The 25,306-nt window shown below is 33.2% G+C and overlaps 5 protein-coding genes across 5 annotated transcripts; 4 read left to right on the forward strand and 1 right to left on the reverse strand.

Moving 5' to 3' along the window:
- Positions 1 to 1,296: 1,296 nt before the first annotated feature.
- PGO_144560 (hypothetical protein, conserved) lies at positions 1,297 to 3,474 on the forward strand (the record flags this gene model as incomplete). The annotated part of the gene is made up of 1 exon (XM_028690446.1): positions 1,297 to 3,474. One exon carries the CDS (start codon positions 1,297 to 1,299, stop codon positions 3,472 to 3,474), a length of 2,178 nt encoding a protein of 725 aa, XP_028546247.1.
- A 2,874-nt stretch (positions 3,475 to 6,348) lies between these two features.
- PGO_144570 (NIMA-related protein kinase) lies at positions 6,349 to 9,791 on the forward strand (the record flags this gene model as incomplete). The annotated part of the gene is made up of 2 exons (XM_028690447.1): positions 6,349 to 9,410; positions 9,545 to 9,791. 2 exons carry the CDS (start codon positions 6,349 to 6,351, stop codon positions 9,789 to 9,791), a joined length of 3,309 nt encoding a protein of 1,102 aa, XP_028546248.1.
- A 2,259-nt stretch (positions 9,792 to 12,050) lies between these two features.
- PGO_144580 (hypothetical protein, conserved) lies at positions 12,051 to 16,248 on the forward strand (the record flags this gene model as incomplete). Its single annotated transcript, XM_028690448.1, has 2 exons — positions 12,051 to 12,074; positions 12,391 to 16,248. 2 exons carry the CDS (start codon positions 12,051 to 12,053, stop codon positions 16,246 to 16,248), a joined length of 3,882 nt encoding a protein of 1,293 aa, XP_028546249.1.
- Positions 16,249 to 17,739: 1,491 nt separating this feature from the next.
- PGO_144590 (hypothetical protein, conserved) lies at positions 17,740 to 19,399 on the forward strand (the record flags this gene model as incomplete). Its single annotated transcript, XM_028690449.1, has 3 exons — positions 17,740 to 17,768; positions 17,982 to 18,072; positions 18,329 to 19,399. 3 exons carry the CDS (start codon positions 17,740 to 17,742, stop codon positions 19,397 to 19,399), a joined length of 1,191 nt encoding a protein of 396 aa, XP_028546250.1.
- An 872-nt stretch (positions 19,400 to 20,271) lies between these two features.
- PGO_144600 (merozoite surface protein-9 precursor) lies at positions 20,272 to 22,263 on the reverse strand (the record flags this gene model as incomplete). Its single annotated transcript, XM_028690450.1, has 1 exon — positions 20,272 to 22,263. One exon carries the CDS (start codon positions 22,261 to 22,263, stop codon positions 20,272 to 20,274), a length of 1,992 nt encoding a protein of 663 aa, XP_028546251.1.
- Positions 22,264 to 25,306: the final 3,043 nt, after the last annotated feature.

The raw sequence follows: 25,306 nt of genomic DNA on the forward strand, positions 1-25,306 counted from the left end.
TTTCCAGCTTTGTCAATTTGAAAAAAGCAGAGTAGTGTGCTTTTTACATGTCAGGTGTTTATTTTATTTTATTTTATTTTTTCCTCCCCTCTGTGAGAAGAATTATCTATTTGTTCATTTGTATGTGCGTGTCAATGCTTTCACAGTTTCCCATTTGAAATTGGACTTTTCAAATGGCCAGACAAGGATAAGGCATAAATGTGTGTTCTTTCCCTTTATCTCTCTCTCTTCATGGTCCCTTATGGATGTATCATGCATATGTATGGTCTATAAAAAAAGGGTTTCTATATGTCTTTTCACCTCTTGCGTGTGTTGTGATTTTTATGTGAGTTAGAATGTATAGATATATATTTTTTTTTTTTTTTTTTCCCAACCTGTTTTTTTTGCGAATTTTCACCTGACATGTTCAGAATTTTTTGATAACGTGTAAATTTTCCCTATCGATGTGCTCCCTTATTTTATTTTATTTTATTTTATTTTTTCTTCTGCACAAATTTGGGGCTACAAATTGGAAACTGCAAAAATTGCATCTCTACCCCGCTGAAGGTTCATATATACATGTGCATAAAATGTACATATATATATGCATGTACATAAATATACATGTTTATATGCATATATATAAATATGTATATACGTACACATGCAGGTTTATTTTTTTCCCCAATTTGCACTTAAGTTGGGAATGCCTCTTTTCGCCCCACGGGTTGTTCGCGCTTTGAAAAAACTGAAACGGCACGTGCGTTGGGTGATTTCCTAAGCACGAAGTAATTGTGTAAAAAAAAAGTGAAATAAAATGAACAGATAAAAATGGATGGTTTAATAAATAAACAAGTGATAAATAAGTGAATGATCAAATACATGGACGAATGATAATGGGGAATCCTTAAGGACTTTCTTTGGGTAAGAAGAGGGACGAAAAAAGGGCTCCCCGAGCAAGACCATGCTTCTACAAGTGGGAACGCAAAATTACTATGCGTTTAGGTGTTAATAACGATGTTATAGAATTGTGCACATGCCATTATTCTTGAACTAATTGTGAATTGAGAAGTAACTGTGCATTCAGAAGTGTAAATTTCGAAGTGTAAATTTCGAGGTGCAAATTGCAAAGGGATGCATTTGCGGATGCGTAATCAATCCGCTTGTATGATGTTAACATTGAACGAATGAAGTTATCATTTGCTCTCTCTCTCTCTCTCCAGAGGAAGGAAGATTCCATACAGGAAATGCTCACATTAAGAGAGAACGCGAATTTGTCAGTAATAAAAAGAATAAACAAAAAGTGTGTGTCTCTAAATGATAGGGCGAGGAAAGAAGGTGGGTGTATTTATGAGTCCCTTTTTTTTGTGCAGGAGAAGAGAAATGCAAAGTTGTGTTGGAAAGGTTGAAGCAAAGGACATGCAAGAGAATTATGATGAATTAAGTTTCCTAAATAATGATATTAAACATAATTTGTATAGATTAAAATGTATTGAACAAAAGAAAATAAAAAGTGATCGAATTGTATATAAGAAAATTTTAAAAGATCTTTTAAAAAAAAAAGAAAAATTTATTGCTGATGATATGATTAATTTCTTTTATATACTCATATATAATGATTTGTACTACCTTGATATATGTTCCAATTTTTTCTCTTATTTTTATCAGCATTGTGTATACTCCAAAAAATATCTGAATAATGTTCATGTAAATAGTATCGTCCAGATTATATATTCCTTTCACGTGTTTGAGAATTACAACTTCTTCTCGAACAGCAGGCATATATTTCCTACACAAGTGGTAGAACCCGAGAGTAGTAGACATAACTGTAATATTGGAAATGGAAATTATCTGACAAAAAGAAATGATCCCCATATAGACAATGAAAGGCACAAAGTGCACTATCATAACGGGGCTTATAGCACCTTCCATATTTACAACCACCTTTCAGAATTTATTTATTTGAACATCGAGCATATAAACAAAAGTCACATAATAAAAATACTCCTACCGCTTTCTCAGTTTGTGTTTAATTCAACTGTTACTTTGTTCACCCAGCACAACAGCATAAATCCAGATGAATATAAAAAGCAAATGAACAAAATTGGGAAAAATTTATTTCTACTGATAGAGTCCTTTGTCGAGAAAATTAATATAACAAAAGGTATAAAAAAATCATACTCAGCAGAAACGACGAATGAAAAGGAAATTAAAAAAAAGAAAGAAAGATACAGCAACTTAATTGACAACTCGTATAGAAATTATATATATATAGACAACGATTCAAATGATAATAAATTAATATGTCTCTTTTTTTACATCTTGTCAAAATTGTTTTTTCCTATATCTCCTAATTTTTTTTTAAAAATGAAAAATCCCCTGGACTCTGATAATCCGATAGATGAACATGCATTTGGCCAAGCTCCTCGGGAAGAAGAGCCAAAACTGGGTTGGAAAAAAAATGACCATTATGCTAAGTTGGAAATAAGTGAGGATGCTGCCAAGTTGGAAATAAATGACGAATCATGTAATCCTGGTATGTCTGCACACATGAAGGATGAAGAAAAAAATTTTGTTGTTGTAGACTTGTTTATGAGTCATTACAAAAAAAATGAAATGCGCAACAATGTGTTTTACAAGAATACACACGAAGAAAAATCGAATGTAGAAAATTTCCAAATCTATAAAAATAATATTTTGAAAGCTATGAAAAAATATGTATTCCTTGATGACATATATAGTTTGAATCTACACTACAAAATGGTATTTTTTAAGGCAATTTATTCGCTACATTTTTTTAACTTCCCCTTTTTGAGGGACCTGTTCTTGATTTATTCTTACATGAACAGTAGCAAGATAGATAATTTTGACCAGACCAGCCAGTTGCATTTTTTCAGTCTCCACGAGGGTGACGATCAGGCATGTGCAGAGATAGCAGAGATGGAAGAAAGTATGACACATAAAGACGTGAATGTCGCACCCGTGGATGAGCAAAAACGGTCGGGGGAGACGTACGATGAAGGAATAAAGAAAAAAATAACGCAACTTGCAAAAAGAGGTGATCTTTTTAATAATGTGTACATAAATTTGCTTAGCGATATTGAAAATAGCATAAAAAATTGCACCGCTGAAGAGGCATTAAACACATTGTTCCATATGCATTTACTAAGATTTGTTGATAATCATTTTATAATAGCACTAATTTCGAAATTATGCAACAGCACTGATAAGTTAAGAACTGAGCATAAAAAAAAAATGAACGTCATTGTCATTGCATTGTTATCCTTTCTTTCGCCACACATACATTCCATCATGTCATTTCAAAAGGGTTTACTTTACAATATCAATGTGTTTAATCACATATACTGCAACAATGATGTATATGTAGATCAATTGAAGAGGCTGCGAGATTTCGTTGAGCTATTACACAATAAACAAATTTTTAAGAGGAAAAGGAAAGAATTGCTTTCTTGGTCAAACTATAAGCACTTGTGAAGGTGTTAGGAATGTTATACTCCTCACTCAACAATTGTTATTTTGCATGTTTTCAATTTCTAACATCAAGGTGTTGGAAAATGCAGAAAATGTTAACAGTACTTTCTTCCACGATTTTGTATGCTTAATTATTGGCAGTTTTTGTGAAATGCTTCCTAAAACATAATTGTAGGTTACAAATCCAATATGAATGAGCTAATGCGTGTATATTGCATTTTAGTCCCTATATTTAATGGGGTTATTCATCATTGCCATTATTTTTAATAAAGCTTTTTTTTTTTTTTTTTTTTTTTTTTCCCTCAAAATTTTTTGATAGCATTTTTGCCTGAACGGTTAATAATTTTGCTATAACATATAGCTCTATTTTTAATTCATTTTGGGATGTCAGGGTTCATGCTCCTTAACATTTTCACATATTTTCTTATTATTTCCCACTATTTTCTTATTATTTCCCACTATTTCTCACTATTTTCCATTATTTCCCGCTATTTTCCACTACTTCAGCATTTTTTCCTAGTAATTCCTTCTTTTTTTTTTTTTTTTTTTTTTTTTATTTTGCACACGTATGTGCAAAAAATTAGACATACCAAAAAAAAAAAAAAAAAAAAAAAGTAAAATTCGTTTAGCATAGTAAACCATTTATATATATGAGTTTCCTTGGGTAACATACAAAGATGGTAAGAAGTGCTTGGTCATAAAGTTGGAAATAATTCGGAGAAATAAGGGAATAAAAATAAGGGAGCAAAAATAGAGGAACAAAAATAAGGGAGCAAAAATAGAGGAACAAATTAGGCATAATTAGGGGTAGTTAGCTTGTGCAGCTTAGGAAACTATTAAAAAAGTGCATGAGAAAAAAAGAAAAAAAAAAAAAAAAAGAAAAATAGCACGGGATACTAATCTTATGAGTTATTCCTTTTTGTTCGGTATTCTTCATTCTCCGTTATTTGTGATAACTTTTCAAAGAGAATAGAGAAAAAAAAACATTTATGCTTTTGATTTATGGTTTTTGATTTGATATATAACTTTGATTTATGATTTATAATTTTTGATTTCATTTATAATTTGGATTTGATTTATAATTTTGATTTGATTTATAATTTTGATTATGATTATTTTTTTTTTTCCCCTTATTTTGCCACACCTTTTACACATTTGGAATTTTCACTCGAGTGGCTAGAGTCTTATGTCGCTATTAAAAAAATAAAAATAAAAAAACATAATTGTATGTATTAACACATACAATCATATGCATAAACACAGGCATGTATGTGTGTACATGCATATAGTCGTATATGCGTAACACGGCATGAAAAAAAAAAAAAAAAAAAAAAAAAAAAAAAAAAAAAAAAAAAGTGAACACTATTTGAAACACATAGAGAATTTTACTTAATTTCCCTCAGTGTACATTTTCACATCTTTTCATTATACAAAACACGTACTTTTTTTTTTTTTTTTTTTTTTTTTGCGAAGAGCTGCAATCACATCGCCTTGGACCAATCAATTACCAATTTGGCGTGTGATGAGCGGATCTGTTCTTCGCTTGTTATTAATGGAAAAGTAAACTCCTATATTCTTCAAATCGGATCACATTCTTAGAGTATATCAGATCGTGATTCTCTACCACGTGATGCCATCCCCATTTCACCTATGACATAAAACATATCACGACAGCACACGTTTATTATTAAGCCTTTCTGTCCTCACAATTTCTTTTCCTTTATTTGATTATTCCACCACTCCCCACCTCTCCTCTCGTTATTATTCTCTCACGTATTCTCTAATCTTCCCCCCCCCCCCCCTCCATTCTTTTAAGTGGAAAAAGGAAAAGATATATTTGAACGAGTAGATACACGTTCTCGCATAAGTGTGAAAATAAAATGATGTAAGAAAACACACAGAGAATTGTACCATCTGGGTGAGATCATTTTTTTTAAGTTGTCACCAGATTGGGCATCATCCCTGGTGCGTGTGTGCTGAACCTGTATGTGTGCTAAATCTGCATGTGTGCTGAACCTGCATGTGTGCTGAACCTGTATGTGTGCTGAATCTGCATGTGTGCTGAATCTGCATGTGTGCTGAATCTGCATGTGTGCACATATGCTTGTTTTTGGGTGTGCACCTGACACGGTGATGAAACAATATTACGTGAACATCTTTTGCAACCATGTCAAGGAGTCTAAGCCCATTTGACGAGAGAAAACAACCCAAGTTTGTTCCAAGTATATATGTGTGCATAACGAATGGAGGAGAAGAAAAACTGAAATCGGAGCAGTAGTAGTGTGGGGAAGCAGAAAGTACGCAGCACGAACAGTACAAATATTGATCAAGAGATCACGAATGCATCACAGCTGTCCCCCGAACGTCCGTCGTTTGTGCGTGAGTCCATGCATATATACATATATATAAGCACGTATGTATATATGTATGTATGCATGAGTGTGTGAAACGATAAGACATGAAAGCCTTTGGAATATCCCATGACTCCCCGTTTTGACGAAGTTTTATTCACTCCTTCTATTTGCATGTCTTTAAAAAAAAAGAAAAAAAAAATTGCTCTTTAAAGAACAAAAAGAGGACCTTTGGTTTTACGTCTTTTTTTTTTTTTTTTTTGTTTTTTTCTCTCATTCATCACTAAACTGGTTGATCTTCAGGGATCTGTTCCCGATAGATATAGTGCGTTTATTTCCACATGAACCGTAAGCATATGGTTGTAAGTACGACAAGAGAAGCGTGTTTATATTTTTCCTTCCCATCGAGAAATTTCCAGGGGTGGTGGTCTCTCTCTCTGTCTGTCTGTCTGTCTCTCTTTCTCTTTCACTCTCTCTCTGCAGATATATTTTAATTTTTTTTTGATCAAGAAGAAGAATAAATACAATGCCTAGCAAGTACGACGATGGAGAGAGTCGGCTAAATGAATATGAAGTAATAAAAAAAATTGGGAATGGGAGATTTGGGGAGGTATTTCTTGTGAAACACAAGAGAAGCCAGGAATTTTTTTGCTGGAAAGCTATATCATATAGAGGATTAAAAGAGAGAGAAAAATCTCAATTAGTGATAGAAGTGAATGTTATGAGAGAATTAAAACATAAGAATATAGTTCGATATATTGATCGGTTTTTAAATAAAGCGAATCAAAAATTATATATTCTTATGGAATTTTGTGATGCGGGAGATTTATCAAGAAATATACAAAAATGTTATAAAATGTTTGGAAAAATTGAAGAACATGCAATTATAGATATCACAAGACAATTACTACATGCTTTAGCTTATTGTCATAATTTAAAAGATGGACCCAATGGTGAGAGAGTATTACATAGAGATTTGAAACCACAAAATATATTTTTGTCAACAGGTATAAGACATATTGGAAAAATAACAGCACAAGCAAACAATTTAAATGGGAGACCTATTGCTAAGATTGGAGATTTTGGATTAAGTAAAAATATAGGTATTGAAAGTATGGCTCATTCATGTGTTGGTACACCATACTATTGGTCTCCTGAATTGTTATTACATGAAACTAAGAGTTATGATGACAAAAGTGACATGTGGGCTCTTGGTTGTATTATATATGAATTGTGTTCAGGTAAAACTCCTTTTCATAAGGCGAATAATTTCTCTCAACTAATTTCCGAATTGAAAAGAGGACCTGAATTACCCATTAAAGGAAAATCAAAAGAGTTAAATATTTTGATTAAAAATTTACTAAGTTTGTCAGCTAAGGAAAGGCCTAGTGCATTACAGTGTCTAGGCTATCAGATTATTAAGAATGTTGGTTCTGTTGGTGGCATAACTGGTGATGCTGTGCCTACCGATATGACTTGTGATGTGGTTCCCACTTCTACTTCCACAGTTGGAGGAGGAGGAGGAAGAGGGCTTCACCCGTCTGTAGTAGTTGTTAGAAGGAGAAATTCATCGAAAAATCACGATGGAGTAGATATAGTTAGTACCATGGAAAAGGGTAAAAATATAGATACGGTTAATTATGGTACTGCACAAAGTGCTCTAATAAAGAAAAGAAATAGCGAACGCGAGAGGAGAAGTTCTAGCTGTGTGAGTAGACAAAGTCCAAACATTATAAGAAGTAAAGATGATAGAAAGTGTAACCAAGATGTACCAACCAATTCGCATGTGTATAGTGAACATTATGGAAATAGGATCGACAAGGACCATTTGGAGAAGGTGAGGATCGAAAAAGAAAATGCACAACGAAAGGCACTCGAAATGAAGATGCTAGAGAAAAAGAGACTTCAGAGGGAGAAAGTGGAAAGGGAGCGTGCTGAACGGATTGAGCGGGAGAAAATGGAACGACAGCGAGTGAGTCGAATGGAAAGGGAGAGATTGGAACAAGCTGAACGGATTGAGCGGGAGAAAATGGAACGACAGCGAGTGAGTCGAATGGAAAAGGAGAGACTGGAACGAGCTGAACGGATTGAGAGAGAACAAGCTGAACGGATTGAGATAGAACGAGCTGAACGGATTGAGAGAGAACAAGCTGAACGGATAGAGATAGAACGAGCTGAACGGATTGAGAGAGAACGAGCTGAACGGATTGAGAGAGAACGAGCTGAACGGATTGAGCGAGATAAGCTACAGAAAGGTCGAAGGAACACTTATTTTATTAAAGGTATGGAGGATGCGAATAGCATAGATAGCCGTGATGGAAGGAGTAACAGCGGAGTTCGCATTGGTGGAATGAACAGTGGAGGGAAACACATACCGACAATGCGGAGTACCGAGATGCACGCACCAGCATTGCGGAGTACCGAGATGCACTCACCAGCATTGCGGAGTACCGAGATGCACTCACCAGCATTGCGGAGTACCGAGGTGCACTCACCGGCAATACACTGCAGTGCGTATAATGCACCGTATAACAACATACAAAACAGTGTGCGTAACAGAACAAGCGCGTGTAGCAAAGAAAATTCTATTAGAAATGAGAGATCAGGATCGAGAACGAATCAAGGAAGGAAGAATGATAATTTCCCCAGAATGAAAGAAACGTTTGAACATGTGAATAATTACAAAAGATATGTGTATGATAATAGGAGTTCCAACAAGTATGAAGAAAATTTAGAAAAAAGTGATATAAACACATACTTGAAAAGGAGTTCCATGAGTACTACGGCCTCTTGTAGTAACGCTATACAGACAAGAGGCAACACGGGAATGAAAGTGAATAATGGGCATGACAATGATGAAAATTATGGTGTGTATAATAACCGCACTGTGATGGGTAATCAGCACAGTATGAACTCGGTGGAGAATAGAAAATATGGAGATCATAACAATTATAACATCAGTAATGTCGCAAGCAATGTCGCAAGCAATGTCGCAAGCAATGTCGCAAGGAATGCCGGAAGCAATGCCGGAAGCAATACCGTCAACATGATGAAAAAAACAGTTGACATTTACAAGGGAACTGCAAATTCGATGTGCTCGCCGGGTTCTGAATATGAGAGGATCTATAACAATCCCCGTGGAAGAAATGGTCGTAGTGGTGGTAGCAGTAGTGGGGAAAGAGGAGTAGGGAGAAGCGATTGTATTGGAGGCCGAATTGGTGGAAGCGTGGCCAGAAGCAGAGGTAATGACAGTGAGAAGGACAGCGTGACTTGCAAAAGTAACAGAATATCAAACGTTTACTTCAATGATAATGCAAGAAGAAGTGTGAGTGCCATGCCACATATGAATATAATCAATACTAGAAAATCGAACATGTATAATAATGCTTGTGATAATGAAGGCTCATTTAATAAAAAAGTTATTCATCCCCCGCGGAATTATAAACTACTTGAGAAAGACAGAGAAGAATATCTTCTTGAAAAGAGGAAGATAATTCTAGAAAAAGACAAGGGAGGAGGAGGAGGGACATATGACAAAATTTGTCATGACAATGATTATATTTATACCATTCCCCATGGGTATGATAGGTAGGTTGTAAAATTCGCTTTGGACAGTTACTTTCTAGTGCTTGAGCGAGCGTGCATGTGTAGATATATGATATACTTATGCATGTCTTGTATGTTCATGTCTCCGTGTTTTTAATTAATCACCAAATTTGCAGATGCGAAAACAAGAGGAAACCGAATGAACAGGACAGGCGAAATAGAAGCATCTCCATGTGTATAAATGAGGATGGGAAACGAAGGGATTCCTCATGCAATATGAAGAAAGAATACCAAGAGGATCAGGAGGGGATGGATGAGCATGATAATAGTTACGTCATTAAAAGGAGGGATATGTATGCCTTGAAAAATTTTACCCATAATGGTCAAGACACGTACGACAGAAATAGGTACACGTGCAGGTAGAAGGTTGTGCAAGTAGAAGGTTGTGCAAGTAGAAGGTTGTGCAAGTAGAAGGTTGTGCAAGTAGAAGGTTGTGCACGTAGAAGGTTGTGCAAGTAGAAGGTTGTGGAGGTAAACCGTTTTGGAGGTGGACAATTTTGGAGGTGAACGGTTGTACCTGTGTGGAATATGAGTCACACCTCCCAACACTCTCCTACATACGCATTCCCATTATTATCCCATTTCTTTTTTCTTTTTTTTCTGTCACGTTTATTCTCCCTGTCAATATTGTTCTATGACTCCCCATATCGAAACAAGTTTGCGTTACCCATTCATTAGTGTCACTTCATCATTATATTTCTATCCATCTATATATCTTTATTTCTTTATTAATTTTTTTTTTTTTTTTTTCTTTTCCTTTTTGCTACATGCCACAAAAGCTTGTATTCATTTCTGTTATGATGCTAAAATTAATGATTATTACTACATTTGGTTTTGTCTCCACATGTACAAGCATACGTGCACATATCCTGCTTATTCATGCGCACCTAGCTTCTCCCCCGTAGTCTCTCCTACCCCTGTCACATTAAGGAATCCATTATTTTTACCATCAAAGGGGACGTCAATTCTGACATGCAACATCTGACATGCAACATCTGACATGCAACATCTGACATGCAGCATCTGACGTGCAACATCTGACGTGCAACACGAATCGCGTAACATGGAGAATGTAACATATATGTGGAATTTACATTTTTGAAGATCCCAACCAAGGGAAAAGAAAAGAAGTGGAGTTATCATAGGTGCTATTTTTATTCACAGTTGGCATATTATAACCGCTGGCATATACTGATATTAACCTAAACATCCACGTCTTCATGTCTTTCTCTACCGATTGTGTCATCTGCAGAACTTTATACCCTTCTTGGATTTCAATTTTTTTTTTTTTTTTTTTTTTGTTTTTAAATTTTCAAGGAAATAAAAAAAAAAAAAAAAAAAGACCTTGTCAATTTTGAAAAAGTGGGGAATTACATATGTATATATATATATATATATATATATAACTCCACTGTTTTTATACTGAATTGATTGCTTCATTCATATTTTGTTTTTTTTATTTTTCTATTGTTTCTCCTACGTTTTACTATTCCTTCTTTTCCTTTTTTCTAATTTGAAAGCTGGAGAAGGGAAGGTAGGTGGGGGCAGGGGGAGAATAAATCAAAATATAAAAAAAAAAAAAAAAAAAAAAAAAAAAGTTACATAAGATTTTCAAAAAAATATGATCTCCCGTTTTTTCTCTTCATAGTTTTTTTCACGTGCTTAACTCCTTTTCGATTTTCTCGTTTTGACTTTTTTTTTTTTTTTTTTTCCCCCGCTACTTGATGAGATGTATGTGTAGTCTCTTTCAAGATTATTTTTCCTTTTTGAAATTTTAAGTATACGTGTTTTTTTTTTTTTTTTTTCTATCTTTTTCGCCTTTTTCTTTTTCTCCCTTTTTTTCCCTTTTTCTTCCTCTTTACTTCTTTTTTTTATAGCGTATGTATACACGATGCTTTTCACGTCGTGAACCACGAGAGGCGCAAGTTTACATACAATGTGTTTATATTTACATTTACAACATAGAGGAACTTTCTCAACGCAGCTTCGGGTCCCTTTCCAAATGTAGTTCCTGTGAACATTCTGAATAAGAAAAAAATATATTTCAAATGTAAATTTTTAAAGGATATTGTTTTCCATTACATGGATGATATATATAAGCCTCTCCCACTTCTCCCCGACCCACTGTCGTTTACTGTAATTTGCAAAAATTGTGGTTTTATATGCCTTAGTGGAACATATATATCCCTTAAATATATGACACGGAGGAGTGTATATATATATATATATATGTACATATACAGAGAGGTAAATATGTATGCAGATAGGTATGTACATATATTTTTTTACGCGTAGTGTACCATAGACCTTATAAATACATACACACGTAAATATACAGATTTAAATCCCATATAAGCTTGTGTGTCGTACAAGAATATATTATAACGTACACGAATTCTTGTAGGCTACTATAAAATTGTGACTAGTTTTCAATTTTGTTATTCCTGCATATGAGTCAGTGCATGGATCATTCCACACATGTGCATGTCATGTACTACTCGTTACATTTCTGTATTTTTCCTCTTCTTCTACTTTTATCATTTCTGTCACTTGTATCTTTTTCCCCTACTTGTACCTTTTCTTCTCTGTTCACTGTCCTTGCATCTTTGTTTTAACAATTTGATGAAACGAACAAGATCCATAGACGTTTTTGAAAATATTTATGAAAATGAGACAGAAAAATAGAGAGGAAAAAAAAGAAAAAAAAAAAAAAAAATTCAAGACTCTTATTTTTTTTTATTTTATATATTTTTTATCTTTTTCAGGAAAATAATGCAACAGAAGAATCTATATATTTTTTGTATGACCACGTGCACATAATTTGTTCACACATGTTAACTGGGTTATCCCATTTTTATATAGTACTCTCATCACATGGATATATGTCCGAAGTAAATACAAATAAGTATAGCCCCTCGAGTGAAGTGTCTCTAGTCAAATGCCTCGAGTTAACTTTCCACAGAAAAAAAACATGGATCCTCCATCTATGCATACCGAGGAGGGATACGCAAATTTCCAAATAGGGCAAGAATTGTTGATAGAGAAAATAATATATGAACAAAAGTACCTAAGCAAGAAAAGAAAGAAAAAAGTGAGAAATGTAGAAGAACTAAGTTATTTTTTGAATGAGAAGTATGATATATTCATTGGATATAATAACTTTATGAATACCATTTTTAAAAAAAAAAAAAAAAAAAAGCTATTCCATATCGGTAAGGAGGACAAGGAAAGGAACAAAAAAAGAAAAAAAAATCCACCAAGTCATGATAGTCCAGAAATTCATGCAGATTGGTTTGCACATTCTTATAGAAAAAGTGGAGAAGATGATATCACAAGGGAATCAAAAAATGACAAAAGTAGTTCATTGAAATGGCATGCTTCTGATCCTGTCGATCGGTGTTGCAGCAAAGGAGGTGATAAAAGAGAAGTGGGAGGAGCTACAGACTGTAGAAATGGCAATAGAAGTGACAGTAGAAGTGGCAGCAGAAGTGGCAGCAGAAGTGGCAGCAGAAGTGGCAATAGACGTGGCAGCAGAAGTGGCAATAGACGTGGCAGCAGAAGTGGCAGCAGAAGTGACAGTGGGAGAAGCGTGAATGCTGATGCGGGTGAAGGAAACTTCTTACGTTTTGACGAAAAAACAGAAATGAATTTAAAAAAAAAGGAACAAAAAAGGGGAAAGCATCTGCAATATAATGAACACAGCACTAATTTAAAAAGAATCGACAATTTGAAGAGGTGCTGTTGTGAATGCCATCGACAGGGGTACCGGTATGGCAGCTTCTCAGACACGAACGGTTTGGTTAATAAATTGGATAAAGAAGCTGAAGATAGTGTTGACGAAAAATTGCAGGCCAGTTTGGGTGAAGAATCCGGACTCAGTTTTCATGAAGCATCAGAACCCAAATTGGAGGAAGAATCAGATGCACAGTCAGTGGAGGGATCTGCTGAGGAAATGTCTTTCCGTTCTCCAATGAACAGCTCAGATGGAACCGACATTTCAAACCTTTCTCCAGATGCTGTATGCTTCGAGAAACAGTTCAAATATATATATGACATGTACAAACAGAATGACAAAAATGTGTTCTTATTTTACAATCCTCCTGTGTGTAAGTGTATCAATAAACCATTGAAGGAGCAGTATTTTCAGAATTTAAATAAGAAATATCCGTGCCTCTTCAATTGCACCTTCTCAGAGGAGACATTTCCCTCGGAGGAAAATCCTACGACATGTAGAAAACGGAACCTGTTGGAGAAGCAGACCCCGTTGAAGAAGCAGACCCCGTTGGAGAAGCAGACCCCGTTGGAGAAGCAGAACCCGTTGGAAAAGCAGACCCCGTTGGAGAAGCAGAACCCGTTGGAAAAGCAGACCCCGTTGGAGAAGCAGAACCCATTGGAGAAGCAGAACCCATTGGAGAAGCAGAACCCGTTTGAAAAACGAAATAATCTTAAAGGGGTGACATACGCCGAGGTAGCATCTGACGCGGTGGAAATGAAGTTGTATGCGAAAGCCTTTTTTGATCTGTTTCTGTTTGAGAAAAATTTCCACGTTGGTGATGTTTCAAGTGGAGATGGTAATTTGGAGGGACCTAAATGCAGTAAAGTAATCAGGGAAGGAAAGAAAGATGAAACGATTTCTAATGGGCCTTGTGGTGATGAGAAGAATGATAGAGGAGACAGTTCATGGGAAGAGAAAAAAGAGCTAAATGAAAAGGAGGAGTACATGCTTAAACGTTTTTTCGACAAGTGTTTATGTAGAATCATTAAAAATAAATCTAAAACATGTGAAAACAATGCTTGTTGTGGATTGTTATACGTTCCATATAGCTACATTGTGGTGATTTTAAACAGGAAAGTGGAAAATTTAACTTACATCTGTAGTAATATTAAACTTCCATCCAATACAGATATATATTATAATAACAAAAAAAATATTATAACTATATGCACAAAGAATTATGAACATGAATTTTTCTGCTATTACTGTTTGAGGGGTAATAAATATATAAAAAATTTATTAATATATGATGTATTTTTTGATGCCTTTATTCCTTTCTTCAAACCCATCCTCAATTTGAAAGTCAAAAAGAATTTGGATAAACTCATGAATTATATCAATTACAATAAAAATTGGAATCTGTCTATCGTCTTCTTTTTAACGGGTAGGAAGAAAGCTCACCGGGGTGGGCCGGCATCACAGGGAATGGCAAGAGGTAAGGCCAAAAGTTCACTTTTAAATGAGGAGAAAAGTTCACTTTTAAATGAAGCGAAACGTTCACTTTTAAATGAAGCGAAACGTTCACTTTTAAATGAGGAGAAACGTTCACTTTTAAATGAGGCGAATAGTCCACGTGTAAATGAAGAAATGAATCAAATGGATGACTTGATGGAACTCGAATCTGACAGCAGCACCATCGAAAGCACAGATAATGAAAAAGGAGAAAATATCGAGAAAGACGACCCCAGGAGTTGCCAGCACATGGAAAAGAACGATATAAGGAACATGAATCTGCATGTATGCAAAATTGTTCATATCAATCATCGAAATGAATTCAAACTTGTGAAAAGTGAACTGAAGAATAGCTACAATAAGAGATATATACACATGAAGAATGAAAAGGAGAATACAGAAGGTGAGGAGGGAAGTGATCGAAGAAGTGAGGGAATATGTGAAAAAAAGGAAATAAGGGAAAAGATGAGTAACGCAGATGAAGAATATTTTACAAATCTGTGTAGAGGTGGTGAAGTCATAAATAATATGAACATTAATATGGTTGTAGAGAAAATTATTAACATTGTTAATAAGAAAGATAGTATATGTAATGAGAAATGTGTATATAATAAGTACAATAAAAGTCATATGAGAAATAAAAAATTGCAGATTTATTTATGTGAATCTATTAATTCTTTTGCATTTGATCGAAGACCCTTGTATATTAAACGAAGGGAAATCACGTTGTCATCTTTTGTACATTTCCAAAAAATGATTAACACATATTTAACTTCACATACAAACAATTTTGGAAGTATAATTGGAAAGCACATGGAAAAAGATGTCTTTAATATGAGTGTCATGAAGAGGAGACTTGTCTCAAATTGGTATTCACCAGAGGAGACTAGAAGCTTTGAATGCAATTTGTTAGTGAATGGTTGTAATGAAAGGAATGATACCTCTTCTATTGAATACATCGAAAGGGAAAAGGCAACTGAAAAAGAAGAAGAAAAAGAAGAAGAAGACAATCAGATGTGCATAGATGACAACAACAACCCTTTGCATGAGGTCGAAAATCACCAAAATGAGGATCCAATGTTTAATGAAACTCTATTCATATTCAATGATAACTCTGATTTATACACACACGATGAGTACAAAAGAGGAAAATTGCAATGTATGAATAAAGGGTACGAACAAAATAAAGGTGAGGATTGTAGAATTATAATGAAGAACGCCACTCATGTAAGTAGGTCCAAATTATGGGATATGATATGCACAAAATATATTCAAAGCTTATTTAATATTTATGTATGCTCATACTTAATCAAGCAAAACAGTTGTAAAATGATCTCTTCTTATGCAAAAAAAAAAAAAGAAAAAAAAAAAAGAAAAAAAATTTCTTATCAAGATAGGATAAGTAATGTTAAAAAATACTATTACTACTTATTTCTTATGTATAAAGACAAGTTTAATATCACATTGGAGAAAGAAGAAGAATGTATCATGCATAAAAATAATTGGATCAATGAAGACTTATATATTAGGAACGTAGAGGAAAGAGCGCGACGATTCTCGGGGAGAAGAAAAAAAAAAAAAGGAACAACATAAATGATAGATAGACGGAGATAGGGACTCGGATAGAGATAGAGACTACGACCGAGATATAGAGTGGCCATTCTCTATGTATGCACATGCTTACACTACATGTACATATAAAAAAAGAGTGTGATATAAGAGGAGAAACTCTTCACAAAATTACCACATTCTCTGTTGGAGAAAGTTGAATGCTTAAAAAGTTTCCATGTGAGATGTCTGTTGTTGACAAATGTTATGTGTTCTTTTTCAGATGTGGTATCATATCTCATTTTTGGGGTGTAGGAGAGGGTGAAAAAGAAAAAAAAAAAAATGATCCAGCAAAAAATGCTTCTACTGTGACTTGGTTTTTGCATTGCAATTCATGTATACTTCACACTCTATATGAAGGTGAAGTGTGTATGTATTATATAAGCGTCTCTAGAATACTAGAGAGGGGAAAAAAAAAAAAAAACGTGCAGTATATAGTGTAAGGAATAGTATCGAATCGGAGGAAATGTATGTGGAAGAACCATAACAAGTAATTGTGACATCATTAACAAAGTGATGTTTTTTACTTGGGTTATGGAAATCTCCTAAAAGGGAGGACTTGAGCACTGATCGGAGTGGAAAATGGAGAAGAAGAAGAAGAAGAAGAAGAAGAAAACGTGTGTTCTTCCTATTTATAAACTGTACTGCAGGTAGAGGAGGGCTCCAGAATAAGCAAACCTCCAAAGGCTTTTTCCGGTATCCTCTTAAAGCAGCAAAACGTGGCCCTTCTGTAGTATACTTATATACAATGTTTGGATATACATCCATATATATATAGATGAAAATATTTACTTTTTTTAAAGATTAAAATGGAGTATGTTACCCATTTTTTCTCCTCTCCCTTTGTGGCAAGTGTGCAACAAAAAAAAAAAAAAAAAAAAACAGAAGAAGCAGAAGCAGAAGCAGAAACAGAAGCAGAAGCAGAAACAGAAGCAGAAGCAGAAGCAGAAACAGAAACAGAAGCAGAAACAGAAACAGAAGCAGAAACAGAAACAGAAACAACGTTCGTAGAAAGGATACCCGATTGCAAAGCAGCACTCGTTGCATACTTGCAATTTATTCTTCCCAGCCGTGCATGTGTTATAATTATAATATTTTTCATACATCAATTTACTTATATTATTAGCACATAATGTTACGAGTGCATATTCTCGTACATCATCATATTATACCCATAATTCACCCAATTTAGGTTGCTTTTTTTTTTTTTTTTTTTTTTTTCTTTCTTTCTCTCTCCCTCTCTCTCTCTCTCTCTCTCTCTCCCGCCGTTTTGTTTTCGAAAACCCCATGATACATTTTCAAATCCTGAATCTTTAAGCCCCATAAAAATGAAAACGCACACACCTCAAATGTTATCATCGAGGCTATTTTAAAATGATAAAAAAAAAAAAAAAAAAAAAAAAACGAACATTTGGCTTTTAAATAAAAGAGTCATATTTTCCTCTACACTATCTTGTATCAAAAATGTGAACAATCATGTTCCCCTCTGTTCAACTGAAAAAGAGGTATAAAAAAAAAAAAAAAAAAAAAGGAGTCATACGATTTTTCCATTATAGGAAGAGTGAAAACAAAATTCTGCATATTTTATAAGGCCGTAAAAAAAAAAAAAAAAAAAAGATTTCAGAGGTCGGTCATTCACTTCTCCCTCCACCCTTTCCCTAATAATATGTGCACTGTTTCATCGCCAAGATTTTTTTTTTATCTCTTCATTCTCGCAGCATATTTCTCAGACTCTCTAAGATTCTGTCTCTGTCATCTGTTACATCGAGGAGCAAGGCACAGGAGTTGATAAAAAGTGGAAAAGTAAAGGTATTGCAAGGAGTTTCATTTTGTTTCTCTTCTTCTCATTTCTTTTCTCGTCTTTTCATTTCTTTTCTCGTCTTTTCATTTCTTTTCTCGTCTTTTCATTTCTTTTCTCGTCTTTTCATTTCTTTTTTTGCCTTTTCATTTCTTTTCTCTTCTTTTCATTTCTTTTCTCTTCTTTTCATTTCTTTTCTCTTCTTTTCATTTCTTTTCTCTTCTTCTCATTTTGTTTCTCTACTTTTTTCATCGCACTGGTTACCAGGTAAACAACCAAGCAGTAAATCAAAATGTAAGCATAGACATAAACTCTACAATAGAAATAGATGGGAAACGGATCCACGTGGATATTACAACAAAACTTTGGGGAATTTACAAACCAAGACATGTGTTTTGTAGCTCAGATTGGAATTATCAATATGAAGAAGAAAAAGAAAATTCTCAAAATAATAAACACGAATTAAGATTGGAGAAAAGAATGTTTCAAATGGAAAAATACAACAATGAAGTTACATTTAGACATAGTGACAAGAATATTTTTTTTTTGGGAGAAAGGAAAGAGATTAATATAGAAAGTGATCTTAAGAAACAGTATTTTAAAAAAAAAAAAAAAAAAGAACATTATGAAATAAAGAAATCTGATCAAAGTAATGAAGTGGTGAGTGTACTACGACCGGAAGTGACCAAGGAAATAATCCATTCAAAACTTAACATGAATATATTTGATTTCATACAGAAGAAAAACAAAGCATATGAAACAAAAAATAAAGTCTCCAATGAATTACCAAAACATTTGATTGTAGTAAATAGTCTAAGTACATCAAACGAAGGACTTGTGTTACTTACAAATGATGGAGATTTTGCAAAAAGTTTAAAAGATGTAAATAATAATATTTTGACAACTTATATAATAAAAGTGCAAGAAGAACTTACAGAGGAAAAAATTAAACTAATAAAAAAAGGATGCTTTATTGAAAATTTTCATATAGAACCATTAAGTGTACATGTCATCAAACAATCTTCATTACTACCAAAATGGCTCAAATTTACATATGTAGAAAAATCACACACACATTTGGATATCTTATTTTCTAAATACAATTTAACCATTAGAAAATGTAAAAGATTTTCTTTTGGCCCTTATAGATCTTCTGATCTTTCTGAACATTTTCTTACGCCCTTAAAAATCCATAGTACACTTTCTCCTCTAATACCAAAGTACACTCCTCAATTGGTTCTTTCAAACCCTAGTGGAAATATTCAAACGGACGTAGACAAAAAATTTGTATATGTCAAAGATTATTTAAAAAATTCTATCATTCAACGGGGACCATAGATAAACAGAAGAAAAGAATCTCCCCAAAGTGCAGGAGCATCAAAAGTAATAGACACAAACTTACTCTAGATAGTCCTCACTGTATGAAACCTCTGGACACGTACACCACTGTGCGTACAAGAATTCATATAAATATGCATGTACATAGATATACAAGTAGCATGCGTAAGTACACACTTTTTTCAGCATCATCCGTATGGAAAAAAAAAAAAAAAAAAAAAAACGCACATCCAGTGTTATACAAAAAAGATGTGTTAACATTTTTGTTCAGTTTTAATTTTTTTTTTTTTTTTTTTTTTTTTGTTAAAATATGCGCCAAGTTCAAAATTTTAAAAACTAAAAAAAAAATTACCATAAATCTTAAAACCAAAACGTAACTGCAGCTACAGCAGCTGTAGTTGCAACTGTTAGGAGAAAAAGTTAGACTTAAAACAAATATGCACATATACATATACATATATATGTGTATAAAACTTAAATGACCCTAAGTAGAAATACTAAAAATAAAAGTCTAACGGAGTAATCGAATGAAAAAAAGGGGACCGGCGTGTGTGCGTAATGAGAGATCAATGAGCGCCACTATGTACAGACAAAAGCGAACAATCATGTAAACACACAGACACAGACACAGATACAGATACAGATAGAGACACACGAGCACTTACAGACTCACACGTAGAAGCATGTTCATAGAAACCATGCAGTCGCACCACACAACACGTATTCGAGAATCTATTTTATCGAAAATACAAACGTGTGGCACTCAAAAAAAACTCACACAACACTGTGTCGTAATTTTTTCCATTCAGAAAAAAGTTCCCATTCAGAAAAGTTCCCATTCTGATGATTCCGTTTCAGAGGGGTAGTATATACTACTCTTGGGGTTTTTCTTCTACGTTTGGGCCTTCGTCACTCATTTGTGTTGCTTCATTCACTACATCTGTAACCGTTTCAACTGCCTGTGCCACACCCTCTCCGATTGAAACTTCGCCATCAATTTGGGATGCTTCTTTCACTACTTCTGCAACTTCTTCAACAACATTAGCTATATCTTGTACTACTTTCTCAGCATCTTGAACAACCTGTTCAACAACTTTCTCCATTTCGACAGCTTGTTCTGTGACATCTGTTACGACATTTTCCCCTGGAATTCCGTCATTTTTCTCATCTGTGACTTGCTCAACTCCTTGTTCTACCACCTCGGTACCATCCTGTTTTGTAACTCCTTCAGATTCGTCTACGTTTGGAACATTTGAGTCTTCCCCAGTTTCAGCTTCTGTTTCTTTTGTTGATTCTGTTTCTTCTATTACAGCGGGTGCTTCTTCCTTGGGTAGTTCCTCCGTCTGTATCTCCTCCGTCTGTATTTCCTCCGTCTGTGTCTCATCCTCCGTTGGCTGATCGTCCATTCCTTGAATTGGTGCCTCTTCGTTCTTTTGCTCCCCGTGCAATGGTTCAGCGGATTCTGGGTTGTCATACATCTCCTTTTCATAGAAATCAATTTCTTCAAGCAAGCTGTCAATACTACTCATTAAACTAATATCTTCAGCAGGAATAGAACCTCTTAGCATGGGAGATGTAAGTTCATCTGATTCTCCATTCAGAGTATTTGCAATGATTGTTTCATCCTCTGCTTTCACATTTTTCTCTTTTTTTGCATTTTTTCTTTTTTCAATTTTCTTATAGATCTTCTTTTTAACAATTGATAATAAAGTTTTTAGTTTATTAAAGAGAATTTTCATACCTAATTCTAAAACTCCTTTTTTCAATTCACTAAGATAGTGCTCTTCAGCAACAATAGTTGGTGGGTTTTCCCCAAATTCTTTTGCTTTCTTTGCACGATAAACTATATATGCTTTGTATAACAATTTTATGAGAATGCTTTTAAGCTTACTCAAAGCAATACCTTTAAGAGTGATTAATAAATATTCATATGAAGACAATTCTGTTTTAAAATGATCTAGTTTCTCAACAGTTAAGGTTTCTGTTGTCTCTTTTCCTTTTTTATCATCTATATGTCCTTCAATATCTGCAATTTTGTCTCCGATTTCTTTTCCCTTTTCTATGAGACTAGCTAATTCTCCACCAAGTCCTCCAGCATCTTGTATTAAAGCAGATTTCACAACATCCATAAATCCTTCACCATCTTTAAACAAATCTTTCATACTATTTTTTACAAATTCGTCAATTCCTATGTCTATTAATTCGTTTTTTTGTGCATCTTCTTTGTCACATGTATTTCCTAATTGAATATTCTCATTTGTGTCTTTATTTCCATTTCCTATTAATTGAAACATATCAGGTATCATATTATCATTTGTTTCATCTTCGCTCTTGCTTAATTGTTCATTTATTGTGTCGTGACTGTTCTGTATATATTGAACACTATTTTTTAAAGATTTCATTTTTGCATTTAACTTGTGCATTGTTGGATTGTTACCTCCATTAACTAATACTACATCTTTGTTTTCTTTTATATCATCAATTATACCTTTTAAAACATCCACTTCTTTCATATGTGTCTCTAAAAAGTTTACAATTTTTTTTAATTCATCTGTATTAGGCCCATAAACCTTTTCATTATTATCCACCTTAACGTCATTCATTAAATCTTTTAATACTGTATCATATTCACCATCCTTTAATAAATTTTTACACTCTTCTATTATTTTACTGCACTTCTCACTTTCCGCACCCTTCTTCTGTTTCAAGCAGTATTGACATTTTATAACTTTAAATAACTTCTCGTAATTATTAACCAAATCTGGATCAAACAATTTAGAAAAACTCTTCTTTTCATCAACCTTTGCAATATGTCCCTTCAACAGGAACGCAACAAAGGAGAAAAATATTATATTCATTCTCATCTTTGTCTGTTTAGAAATGTATATAATATATATATATATGTTTTGGAGAAGACTACAGTGAGTATTTTGGTGTCCTAAAAAAGGTGGTAAAATGGGAGTAAAAAAAAAAAAAAAAAATAAATAAATAAATAAAGCTTTTTTTTTCTTTTTTTTTTTTTTCTTCTCAGAATTGGTCTGATTGCACATTTGTCAAAAGTTAAAAGGTTCACAAATACAGGATAGAAATGTTACTATTGTATGTATGATAATGCAAATGTGTTAAGAATTAAAATTTCACGAACTCATTTAAAATAAATAATAACAATAGTGATAGAAATAGTGACAATAGTAGCAACGGTAGTAATAATAATAATACAATAGAAATAATGATAATGTAATTATTTCATACAGATAACAAAAGGCGGCAAGGTGGGAAAAAATACACCTGCACAGTCAGACTTGTTCAGTTTTTTTTCCCCTTTATAGTTTTTTTTTATACACTTTTCCGAATTTTTCTATGCAACAGATAGCTAAAACAATCGAAAAAAAACAAAAAAAATATATGTTCATTTAAAATGTGCATGCAAAAAAAAAAAAAAAAAAAAAAAACAGGTTATAAAAAATAAAAAAAAAATTACACACAGGGGAAATTTTGTTCATATTATTGTTTTTCATTTTTTTTTTTTTTTTTTTTTTTTTTTTGTGAGGTGGAGAAGTGGGAAAAAGAATTACCTTTTTGAGATTACATGCGAAAAATCAAATTATGAATTTACTACTGTACCTGTGTTGAATTTAAAAATTAGAAAGAAAAAAAAAAAAAAAAAAGAAAAAAAAAATATAACACTAATGATAAAAAAAAATGATAACTTGACAGTTCAAAGAAAGATTATCAAGCTTAAATGGTTACCCCAGAAGAAAGATTTGGCCAGGATGGAAAAGTTTATGAATAGTGGATAACTTTGTTGTTTATTAGGTGTGTATATTTTTGCAATGTGTAAAATTGGCAGAAAAATATGCAAAAGAAAAAAAATAATAATTTCCGATAAGGAGAAACGTGAGAGGAGAAAAATACAAAATTACTATTTTCCATTCGTCAATTTTCCAAAATGCTCAATTTCCAAATTTCTAATTTGCTAATTTGCTGAATTGCTCAGTTTCCAAATTTCTAATTTGCTAATTTGCTGAATTGCTCAGTTTCCAAATTTCTAATTTGCTAATTTACTGAATTGCTCAGTTTCCAAATTTCTAATTTGCTAAATTGACGAATTACCAAATGTGCATTACGTTATTATCCGTATTCCAAAACTTTCAGCTCTTTTCAGTTAGTTCTACCCCGTGAGCATTTCTCAATTGTTCTATAAGAATGTTTGATCAGAAAAAAAAAACAGAAGAAATCGGGATTCCATACAGATTTTGTTCACCCTCATCCTTCCACTCACTACTGTTATTATTATTATATTATTATTATTCTTTGTTTTGATTTTACAAAAATTGATCAAGCATTTTTTATATATATCTAGGAAAATATGATCCTTGTGTAATAGAATAGTTAAATTTGTGTAATGCACCTAGTACAATTTTCTTATTCCCCAATGTTCATTCACTCGTCTAACAAATTCATGTCACCAACGTGGGGCGAGAATTGAGCAACAAGAGAAGTGTCTTTATATGATGTGTATGTTTTATGTGACATGTGCTATTTCCAATTTCTTATTTGCATGCAAAGGCGAGTGTTAAATGCATAGATCCACTTTACACACTTGTTGTGCACCGCAATGAGCTAAATATCTTTTGCGACCAGAGAAAATGAGACCTATCTTTGCACCCGTGAAGATATAATCGTTACACAAACTAAGCGTGTGTAATAAAAATATTTCCCTGGAACACTAAGGATGTAGCAATACGCACATGTAGCACAAAGATTTTTATTTTATTCTTATTTTATTTCGTTTTATTTTGCTGTATTTTTTATTTCGTTTTATTTTGCTGTATTTTTTATTTTCGTTTTATTTTGCTGTATTTTTTATTTTCGTTTTATTTTACTATATTTTTATTATTTTTTTTTTTTTTTGCGAACCCCTGTGGTTAGCTTAGTACTGAAACGGAAACGTTGTTAAAGGTTTAAAAACAAGAAATTAAAAATAAATGCACACCTCCGTTTCTTTCTCTTCTTATTGAAGGTAATATGTCTGCCGTCCTTTCAACCCTTCATCCAAATGTTGATGACAATAAATGAAAGGCGGTTTGTACATGTACACAACCTATGTTTTCTTATGTATTCATTTATTTATGCATGTATTTATATTGTATATATGTATGCATATATACATGTGCATGTGTGTACGTGTGTTGCATTCCCCTATGGCCAAATGTTAATGGTCGAACGCATCCATTTCATAATTTATCCGTTCAGGTAAATAGCTGTCCCTGCTCGATATATGTGCGTATATATATATATATATACATGTACATTTTTTTTTTTTTTTTTCTGAGCTAGCCAAAATATTTTTATGTTTTGTTCAATAATTTATTTTCCTCAAAATTCCCTTTTTCGAATCAAATTTTATTCATACTAAGAATTAACAATGCAATGATTAGGCGGGATAATCGACATTATAATATCTATTGCAATGGGTGTATACATTTTTCATGTTTTATTTTGCGATAATGTCAGAGTCTCTCCTTTCAACTTTTCTATTAACTTAGCGATAAAAGAAAAAAAAAAAAAAATAATAATAAAAAGAAGAAGATAGAAATATGTAATGGCAAAATACAATTCATTTATAACCTGAATGTTTATTGAAAAAAAGAAAAAAAAATCAAAAATGGGTGTGTGAAATTTTTCTCACCCATTTTGTTGTAAATTTTGGTAAGGCTAAATGTGAAAACAGTCTTATGTCGAATTTTTCTTTTTTTAACATATAGTTTCAATTTTTTTTTTTTTTTTTTATGTAATTAAAAAAAGGAAAAAAAAAAAAAATTATTAACCTAAAAATGGAAAAACTAACACATGTGCTCACATACGAATAGTACGTAGAAAATATCGAATATCCGTGTAGTTCCT

Source organism: Plasmodium gonderi (assembly GCF_002157705.1).
Source record: "Plasmodium gonderi DNA, contig: Chr14, whole genome shotgun sequence".
In the NCBI taxonomy this organism is placed as follows: domain Eukaryota; phylum Apicomplexa; class Aconoidasida; order Haemosporida; family Plasmodiidae; genus Plasmodium; species Plasmodium gonderi.